Source organism: Amblyomma americanum, chromosome 5 (assembly GCF_052857255.1).
Source record: "Amblyomma americanum isolate KBUSLIRL-KWMA chromosome 5, ASM5285725v1, whole genome shotgun sequence".
Lineage (NCBI taxonomy): Eukaryota > Metazoa > Arthropoda > Arachnida > Ixodida > Ixodidae > Amblyomma > Amblyomma americanum.
In genome coordinates this window covers 186,283,836-186,293,380 of record NC_135501.1, presented here as the reverse complement: position 1 = coordinate 186,293,380, position 9,545 = coordinate 186,283,836, and the positions used below count along the sequence as shown (strand labels likewise).

The window sequence follows — 9,545 nt, the reverse complement described above, 5'->3', positions numbered from 1 at the left end:
TAACACAACTCTAAGGACTTTTCTGCGGTACGCATAGCAGACGACGAAAAGAAAGATGGCGGACGACGCGCTGTTTGAGTTCCTATTCATGGAAATGACAAACTCTATATATTGCCAGGATGATGCTGCAGAAAGGGTAATCACGCCTCAGAGCTCGAAACAGCATATTTCAATGCAACCAGGCGATGCTGTCGCGGAATTTTATGCTACACCACGCACCTGCTTGCACTGTTCGTGTCCTCCCACCGTAGCCATCGCCGTTTTAATCTCGAAAACTTATTTTCGCAGGATGCATCGGTCACCAAGCTGGAACAGATCGGTTTTTCCACGGGGTACCGATTGGTAGAACGGTAAGCTCCCGAGCTATTGCGGATGAACTCGTGACCCTGATGTCGCTACTGCGCCGTCACTTGTGCAAGTTCGCGGAAAGATACCAGTGCGCGCGTTCTATGGGTGCAGGCTCACTAAAGACTGGCCCAGGTTCAAGACCGAGCTGGACGTTATCAAGTTCATCTGCAAAGAATTCTGGTCTGCAGTGTACAAGAAGCAGATCGACAACTTGAGAACAAATCATCATGTATGTTTCAGCTAATGAAGCTTCCGTGTTTTCGGTGTGCGATGTTTGGAGATGCGCCGAGTAGTAACTTAAGCGTCTACACTCACGCAGGGAGTTTACGTTCTGCACGATAACAAGTTCCGGTTCCTGACACAGCTGTCCAACAACAAGCAGTACATCGAAATGGCCCCCAAGGTGAGTCTGCCCGTGCATGAAAGCTGTTCTAAGGTTTCGTTTTATATTGCAGAGTGCAAGGAAAGGCGAGGCAAGTTTACTATTCCTTTGTCCGCGCGTGTGTTTTTTTGCGTTGGTTAAATCTTAGTGGCACGTTGCAGCTACTGGTCCGAACTACAGAGTTCTTCGTAAGCGAAAAATCTTCGGAGAAGCAGCCTAGGCGGGCCAACTAGGTCACGTGACCTTGTGGCGTCATCACAACCTGCCTACTGGATTGTGAGCAACCTGACCACCATGGCAGGTGGCAGTTAATGATCAGTCGCGAGAGGTTGCTCCGAAAGAGCAATCTGGGTCGCACAAGCCCTGCCGATGGCAGCACCTGCCATCGCAGGGCAGTGGCACATTGCTTAACCGCTTCACCACTGTGCCAGGAGTGGAGTAAGGGCTCCCAGGGATCTATGAATGTAATGTCGAGAATGACCAGTTCTGCATATATAGGCATTAACCCATTAACACTATGTGTCTCCTCCAGTTTTTCTCGTCAACAGTTCATGGAGGGCTTCGCTATGCAGTTCTGAAGTAGACAAATTCTAGATGCTGTAAGGAAGCAAACAAAGCCCTGCACATGTTTCAGTACCCAAGTGTTGTTGCCTCAGTGAAAGTTAAAAGTGTTTGCGTCTCGCAGTATTTGGCGTTCACCTGCGGCCTCATCCGTGGAACTCTTGCCAACCTGGGTATTAATAGCGTCGTGACAGTGGAAGTCACCACCATGCCTGCATGTAAGTGGTGTTCTATTGGAGTTACGTCACTGGGCACACCCAGCTGCAAAAGATTACTAGTTTATGAGACCCTTGACAAGCAGTTGCATTTTCTTGTGGTCGCATAAACAACTGCACCATTCAGTTGCTTTGTGTATTCTTTTGATGCAAGGAATTCGTGTTTTTTAAAAATCTCATGCCCCATGAACTTTTATGGTTTTGGTGTACAGTTTGAGTTACCCTTGTATAGAGCGCTGGAGCAGTGCACACCAGGCAGTGAAAGCCTGTACACCATCCCTTGGCTTTCAGGTAATGTGCTTGTGCCTACGTGGCTTGCAGGTCTACACGGCTTTACTTCCGTGCAAACATTGCCTTTAAAACCGAGCAGGTATGCCGAGGTGCTGCTTTGTTTTCAGGGCAATGTGCCAGTCGTGCACACAACACAAGGGTGACACAGACTGCACATCTGTGTATGCACATTTAGAGGTGTAACCACTGTATTTTGCCTGTATTTGTGAACAAGGATGAAAAGTTGATAGATAAGTTTGTAAGGAAACTGAAGATAACATAGCAGTGGGAAGGAAGGTGGTAGATGTAATAAGATATGAAGAGGGCACAAGATGCTGAGGACTAACAGTAATTGCAGTGATGATACTCTTGCTGAAGTTAAGAGAATGAAATGAACTTGCACAGGACATGCAGTGCATAGAACGGATGAAAGGTTGCCTATTAGCGTGGTTGAGTGGATCTAAGGAAGTAGTAGTCTTGTAGGCATCGGAAACTCAAGTGTAATGGCAGGGTCAGAAAATTTACAGCTGTAGAGTTGCTACTGCTGGCACTAGGAGGGTGGTTGGAGGTCACTGGAAAAGGACTTCGTCCTGATGACTACTAGGTACAGTTGCACCCAGTACCTGCAATGCACTAACGGTGGCCATACACCAGTTTTTACTTTACCGCAATTGAATGCACTGTGATACTAAGCACAAAACATGAGGTTCCACTGTGTGGTGCCCTAGTCTTTCGACTGGAAGCTAAACGCATAACTTGCACATAATCCAAGCTTCCAAGCTTCAACCAGATTAGTGTACCGCAGGTATTACTAAGTGTGTGCATGCAGTTGAATTCAGCAACCATATGAAAAGTGGTGTGGAATGCCCGTGAGTTAAAATTCACGATTTGCAGTAAGCAACATGAATTCAGGCGCCTTACAGAGGCAGTGCAAACTTTCGTTGTGATCATTTGATTACTAGCAAAATAAACCATACCTTTTTTGTCACATATCTAGGCTTGCATGCTTAGATAATGCAAATTGAATGTGCTTAGCTTGGCTGCTTTTTATTTTGCAGGCAAGTTTCAAGTCCAGGCTGCACAGAACTCATGAAAGTGATTTTTTTTTTTGGTTTCATTGTGTTGCATAAATGTCAAAAATGGTGTTTGTATGTATTATCTGGTTATTGACATCATTCACAGTTGTGATCACACCAGTGTATCCACAATGCTTGCATTTTTTGCTGATTTCAGCAAACTCATGGCATTATCAACATTGTTATCAGACACTACTACTATCAGTATTAAGACGTGAACAAACAGTAGGTCAACAGTCAAGACTATATTTGAAGCAGCATGGTATTTACAGAACATTCCAAGGGAGAAGGTCCGCCAACAGTCCACAAGCTACATTCTCAGCTCTTGCTCAGTCTCTGCTTCAATGAAAGGCTTTGTAAGCTTCAATGATGATGGCAACTACCATTAGCACCGGCTGGAGACGAGCTGTAGTTCACAAGAAGGGTGATATCCAGGCATTCAAGGCCTGCTGAATTGAGTAGGAAGCAAACACAACAGCTGCAGTCTTTAGCCGTCCCATCCCTGTGACCGCTGCAAGTGAAAAAAATTGAGACTTTAAGGCCATGAGCAATATTTCTCTTTGAAACAAAAAATCTCAAGGAAAAAATTCCGTTTACATCCCATCAACAATGAAACACAGTATAGTGGCATAGCACATTCAAGTCCGTAGTACCATTTTAGTTGCCAGCACGTTCTGACAATACAGCCGACTTTCGATAATTCAAAGCAGGCCAAAAATCTGTCTGAATTATGCAGGGTTCAAATTAAGGGGAGCCTCTCTAACAGTATCAGTTCAAATAAACTAAGGTTCAAATGAACAAGATTCAAATGTGTAAGAGAAGTGCTCGACTCTATGCACTATGACGAAGACAAGTTTAGTACCAGACAATTAAAATAAACTGGAATCTATTGCAGTGGCAACTACTCTATTCTCGTCAGACCCCACATACACTGAAATGCACGTTTGTGTTTTGCGGAATTGTTAAAAGAGTCATCACTTGTGCAGCCTAAGTGCCATTGTAAGTCAGAAAGCACTCCCTGTGCTCCCATGCAGTCAGCTTTTCAACAAGTGTGAAATGATACGGGTGCTCTGAGCAGCCTGCCAAGTTGGTGGAAATGTCTAAACCAGATTCCTGCCCCCAGAGGCCAAACAGCTCCCAAGTATTCGATCATGCTTTTCCGTGAGATTTCTTGTAATTTTGATTTAAATAAGCATTCTGTCGTGCGTGTATTTAACTGAATATACGCCATAAAACGTTGTTGCATGTTTATGTAGGCCCAGAGGGCCGTAGCAGAGATGATAGAGAAAACTTGTAAGGGAAGAACTGTTGGACCTATGCCAGATTTTGTGTGTACAGTCACAGGACCGCCGAGACTTGAGATATGTATTTGGGTTAACGCTGACAGGCCGAACTTTTTCTCGGGTCTGACGAGGATATATTTAATTTGAGGAGCTGCTGAAATGCAGGTTACAAAGCAAATAAAAAAGCGCCACAAATAGTTATTCACACTGTATTTAATATAGCATTATTCGAAACAGTGTCCGAAATTTTTCTTAGTATGAACTGAAAATGGATCAGTTTCAGTTTATCAGTTAGTAGACTGAAACAAGAGAAAAATGTCAAGACCAAATATGATAGTAACCCATTTCAGTCTGAAGTGAGCAGCAGTGGAGTAGTTGGAGTAAGAGCCTGCCGACAGCAAGAGACGACGAATGTGTCAAAGAGCAGAGGATGTTTCCCGCTGCAAAACTTAAATGCACACTTTGTGGATGAGAATGCAATCGATGTTCCCCACCAAAATATACTTTTCTGCGCATGGAGAGACTCAGTCTGCGTTCTGCAGCTGAGGCATGTCCATTCTACTTGGTGCATTGGCTGCTCCAGTACCAAGTCTCTCTACATCTTCATTAATATGATCCAAGCTGACATTACCAAGCTGTAAGGTACGGCAGCTATCACACATATGAATGTTGCATATGAGCTGACGGAAGTCTCCTGTGCTAGTTGCCAAAATTCCAGAAAAATACATTGTTCTGTATCTCAGTTATTGCCAGCCCCTTACATGAAAATCGAGACAACACATAAGCCATCAGATGAAACGCTACCTGAACTGTCTTGTAGCCCAGGCACCAGGTATGCAAACTAAACACTTGGATCGCAAATAATGGCACCAAAAATGCACCACCTCCATAGCATTTAGATTATTGTGGCACTTTAATAGACGGTGTTTTGTATTTCCGGCAGCTCACACGATGAACATGGCTGGTGTCCACAAGCTGGCCTTTGCACAAACCAGAGCTTTTGCTGAGGCAGCACCATGCACATTTGAACCAGGCTGCATGTGTAGAACAGGCATGCATAATAAACTAGCCAGCCATAAGGCTTGAACATACACTCAAGCGTTCACCCTAAAATGAACAACAACTGTGATTCCTTTTGTAACCCCGCTTAAGCTGCCACTGCGCAGGCATGGAGAATGAACAGGCTAATGATTCTCGGAAAAAGAGCAACTATAATAGCCCCACTCTTTTTAAGCTTCTTCATTTGTGAACTCACTACTATCTGCAGCCCTCAAAGCTGGAAGCTGTACACAGCTCACAAAAGTTCTAACGTAGGAGGAAAAATTTCACACTGCGAAAATAACATAGCAGGTTGATGGGTTTGAAGAAGCACTGTGTGATGGGCAAAATTCGGAAGAAAGTATTAGGTATGTACAGAATGCAGCAGTATGAAAGGGAACGCTTCATCTGCATGCTGTCCACAATTCACTCGGAAAGTAGAATAGGAAGGGTATCTTCAGTTTATTCCCCACCACAAGTAGTTGTAGCAGTAGTCGTGCGACACCTTCAGTGCCTTTTCAAGTTGAACGCAAAAGCAAAACCAAATCTAGTTCTTGAATACGAGCTAAACATTCCTATTCGTACTGCTTGCACTTGTACAAATCCCGATGAGACAGAGGCTAGGAAAGTGTACACATGCCGTAACTGTGACAGAAAACGAGCAGAGCGGAGTTTGTGCAGGTGCATTCCAAAGCTGGCAGGAAGAAAATCGCATACCTCTGCAGGCCTGCACCTGCGAGAAGAGGAAGAAAGCTGCGAGGAACAGCTGCGACTGGAAACGGTCGCAGCCCCACAAGTTGGCAGGCAGTGCCAGCAACTTTCCATAGCTGCCCAGCACCATGGCTCGCGCCAGCGACTTCCTGTAAGCACACCGTGGTCGTTACTGATGGCCGACTGCCGAGACAGAATGTGCCAACAGGGTTTCACGTAGCTGACAGGTTAAACACACCACAAAATAAGCCGGGACAAAACACACAAGACAGGTGTCCTTCAGGACAGGTGCCCTTACTCTGCACCTTGTCTTGACTTGCAGTCTTTGGTGCTGCATTTGACCTGTCAAACGACCACCTAGCTCAAGAAAATGCATTGGCTCACACTGCTAGTTGCACAGTGATGCCAAAGGGACGTAATTCTCAAGAACTCCTCTCCTTGTTTTAAACATTTGCCAGCATGTTCTCCTGTTTCCTTGCTAAAGACTGGAACCTGGATGACCGCTGTCATCAAGCGCAACAGCAGTGGCAGAAAATAATAATAAAAAAGCTCTTTACTTGGTTGACTAGCTTGGCGACCGTACCACATGGCTGTCACAGCCCTGCTGCTGCTGCTAGGAAATATATACGTTTCAGGGGTTTCTGTTACATGAAAATCGGTAGCGGTAACTTGCAACCAAACGATCCGACACTCGCATTAGCAAGAAATGATATCAAGAAAGTCGTGGCATGCCTCTGAAAGTGCTGGTAAATGTAACATACATGTCTCACCTATGACAAAACGTGAAGAGCCAAAAAGACTAAAGCAACTAGCCATGACATCACTAGTGGAGCAAAAAATCCTGGTTCAAGTAAAAATGCAGTGAATGCTAGCCTGTATGTGGGTTTGATTTCATCGCAATCCGGGCAACAGGAGTGCAGGACTTCACGAGTTCGAGGTTAAGAGTCCAAGTTGGAGCATTACTTCGGGCTGCCTCGGACTGTGGGCACAGAATTTTGATTGTCAAGACCACTGTCATAGGCTTACAACATCTAATAGCCATATTCCTGTAGTTATTCCACCGCTTTATGTTTGTTAGTTTGCTATTAACAATCTTGTTATATATGACAGAACTGAAATAAACTTCCTGCAGAAAAGCAACCAAAAGGATTGCTTTATCTTCAATTTCTATAGTACGAGGAAAAATTTATCTGTCAGAAATTGACTCCTGCTTTTTGTATATTAGTAATTAAATTTTCACATACCTAGACGACAATAGCGCCGAGTCGCATCAGAAACTAATACAACTATGAGACACATCTCGTGACTGGTAGCGCAATTACCAAGCCACTGTTCCAACACCATTAGCCGGGACTATTATAGTCATGCTTCTTCTTTTATACTTCAATCTCATTCTTGCTGATAAAGCTTTTGGCGTTCTAGCCCCAGCAAGTTTATGGACTAACCACTAACAAATATTTTCGTCACATGCCCCAAACTACTGCAAGCCGGACCACTCACCTGTCGCACAGGCAGCCAGACACACTTGTAAATAAGACAACCAGTGCAATAAAGACTGCATTGCCTGAGAAAGAGAGAAAAGAAGTTCTCAATAACATTTAGAGCACTGAGGAAAGCGATACTTATACCTTTGAATGCACAAGTACAACAGCAGTACTATAGCGAGAATGAATAATGAGCCTGAAATCCTTGAAAAGCCTTAAAAAACAGAAGAGCCCACGCAGCACTTACTGGCGACAAGGAACAGGCATATGATATAGAAGTGCCACTCCAAGTCGTAGCCAGCCTTGTGCGTCTGCTGCCTCGACATCCAGTGCTCAAGCGCCTCGCCAAGCAAAAAGAGCAAGGCAATCTTCCAAGGCCTCTGTAAAAAAAGAAAATGAAGATTGTGATACGTGCAGCATCTACACAGCGAGTTGACCACATGTGAGCGTTGTCACACTTACGCCAATGCCGACATTGAAGATGATGTGCCTGTACGCCTCCAGCTTTTGTAGGACCGCATCGATCAGGACTATGGAGAACTCCGTCTCAATGTACTCATCAACCACACGGTTGCAACCGGACTGTAAGGGATAAAATGGATTAACTGCAGATTGGGCGAGTTGGTAACAATTCATGATGATTCAACAGTGCAAACAAACAGGACAGAGTGCTGACAGGAAGGTACACACAGAACGGCGCCCGATTCAAAATGGATTAAATTAGAGAAAATGAACAGAAATAAAAACGCATTAGCAAAGACGGTAAAAATTGCAAGTCTGTTTCAGTTTTACAGGGAACGTTCACTGCTGCATAGGGGAGTGAACGTGCTGAAGCGGTCACCATGCACAATCGTCCACACACCTGTCTAGAGCACCTGTCTAGGCGAAATCCTAGAGACCCGTGTACTGTGCGATGTCAGAGCGCGTTAAAGAATCCCAGGTGGTCGAAATTTCCGGAGCCCTTCACTACGACGTCCCTCATGGCCTCAGTCGCTTTGGGACGTTAAACCTCCATATTAAACCAAACCAAATCCAAGCTAAACACATTTGTCAGATGCGCGCGGGAAGCAAGATCGGCCCATGGCTTGCACGCATATATGCGATTGCACTCATAACCATGGCCTCTGAAACATCGAAGTCCGTATGGTTTGGTTAAAAACCGCATCGGATGAGCGATAGATTAGACCTCCATCGGCCTACGCAGCAGCTTTGTGCGTACGGTATGTGACCATTTCGAGACGATAACGGAATCGTCGTATGTACAAGGAGAGAAGGGTATGGCTAGCTTTTATGAATCCTGGTCGCGAGTGTGCGCATTAAGTTCGTATACTCACACATCGGGACAACTTCAGTAGATCGGGACCGTAGCTCCTGTACAACTGCGGCTGCATCTCGCCGCAGTGAACGCAAGCGTAGCTCGGCTTCATGGCGACAACTACGCTTCGGACTGTCTCTACACGGGCGGGTTGTGGCAAGGCGGCGCGGGGCGGCAGACAATTCACTTCTTGGGTTTTTCGGACTCCGATTCGGGGACGCCACTCTTGAAAGAAAACGTTTTCTTCAGCTTCTCCAGCAGCGACTGCTCAACGTCGCCGCTTTCGGGGCTGTGCAGGTTCGCGAAGATCACCTTGGAGCACTCGGCCCGCGTGAGATCCGAAGCAGACGACACAGAGATCCTCGGGTACAGCCTGCTGTAGCGGTCGGAGGCAAGGGCACGCAGGCTGTTCAGGCGACGCGCGCACTCGTTGGGATCCGGCAGGACGGTCTGGTCGCTCTGGCGGAACTCTTCGGCCACTCTACGCCGAATGAACTCGCCCAAACATTTGCCGCTTCTCGAAGGGTCAGCACGCCAAACGCTACAAAGTTTCATGTAATCGCGGTACAAGTTACCTGCCATTTGTAGCGTGCGGATCGAACTTGCATGGACATGAGTTGGATTAGAATTGGATTGATACGGATGCGGGCAACTAGCCAAGCGGTAGCCAAAAGCGTTTGGCGCCCGACTGCCCGATACGAACTTGTGCCGCTTTAAAATCTTTCTAATTTAAACCCTCCTAAATGCACTATATAAACTTTTCAGAGCACGTCAAATATGAATATTATTATACGCTTAATTTTTTGTGCGCATTACTTTTTTTTTTTAGTAAACGCCAATGAGCGCCGGTTTTGAATTTCTG

General features: G+C 45.5%; 3 protein-coding genes across 3 annotated transcripts; 1 reads left to right on the top strand and 2 right to left on the bottom strand.

Annotated features, from left to right (window-relative positions):
- The first annotated feature begins 8 nt into the window (after positions 1–8).
- Positions 9–2,927, top strand: Trs33 (trafficking protein particle complex subunit Trs33). The gene is made up of 6 exons (XM_077666104.1): positions 9–136; positions 289–350; positions 460–577; positions 668–751; positions 1,416–1,509; positions 2,835–2,927. Exons 1-6 carry the CDS (start codon positions 56–58, stop codon positions 2,867–2,869), a joined length of 474 nt encoding a protein of 157 aa, XP_077522230.1. The 5' UTR covers positions 9–55; the 3' UTR covers positions 2,870–2,927.
- Positions 2,928–3,082: 155 nt separating this feature from the next.
- On the bottom strand, positions 3,083–9,295 carry Arv1 (ACAT-related protein required for viability 1). The gene is made up of 6 exons (XM_077666103.1): positions 8,703–9,295; positions 7,831–7,950; positions 7,616–7,748; positions 7,385–7,448; positions 5,891–6,033; positions 3,083–3,363 (listed from the first exon to the last, which is right to left on the bottom strand). The coding sequence occupies exons 1-6, from the start codon at positions 8,793–8,795 to the stop codon at positions 3,266–3,268; spliced, it is 651 nt and encodes a 216-aa protein (XP_077522229.1). The 5' UTR covers positions 8,796–9,295; the 3' UTR covers positions 3,083–3,265.
- Positions 8,867–9,238, bottom strand: LOC144134474 (ubiquinol-cytochrome-c reductase complex assembly factor 2). The gene has a single exon (XM_077667384.1). The coding sequence runs from the start codon at positions 9,236–9,238 to the stop codon at positions 8,867–8,869; it is 372 nt and encodes a 123-aa protein (XP_077523510.1).
- Positions 9,296–9,545: the final 250 nt, after the last annotated feature.

Excerpts from the sequence above, each read along its gene's own strand:
- Trs33 (XM_077666104.1), top strand. The coding sequence starts at position 56 with ATGGCGGACGACGCGCTGTTTGAGTTCCTATTCATGGAAATGACAAAC. Across the intron at positions 351-459 it reads GGGTACCGATTGGTAGAACG|GCTCACTAAAGACTGGCCCA; the intron begins GTAAGCTCCCGA and ends CTATGGGTGCAG. Across the intron at positions 578-667 it reads ACTTGAGAACAAATCATCAT|GGAGTTTACGTTCTGCACGA; the intron begins GTATGTTTCAGC and ends ACACTCACGCAG.
- Arv1 (XM_077666103.1), bottom strand. The coding sequence starts at position 8,795 with ATGAAGCCGAGCTACGCTTGCGTTCACTGCGGCGAGATGCAGCCGCAG. Across the intron at positions 7,951-8,702 it reads TACTGAAGTTGTCCCGATGT|TCCGGTTGCAACCGTGTGGT; the intron begins GTGAGTATACGA and ends TATCCCTTACAG. Across the intron at positions 7,449-7,615 it reads ATGCCTGTTCCTTGTCGCCA|GCAATGCAGTCTTTATTGCA; the intron begins GTAAGTGCTGCG and ends TCTCTTTCTCAG.
- LOC144134474 (XM_077667384.1), bottom strand. The coding sequence starts at position 9,238 with ATGAAACTTTGTAGCGTTTGGCGTGCTGACCCTTCGAGAAGCGGCAAA.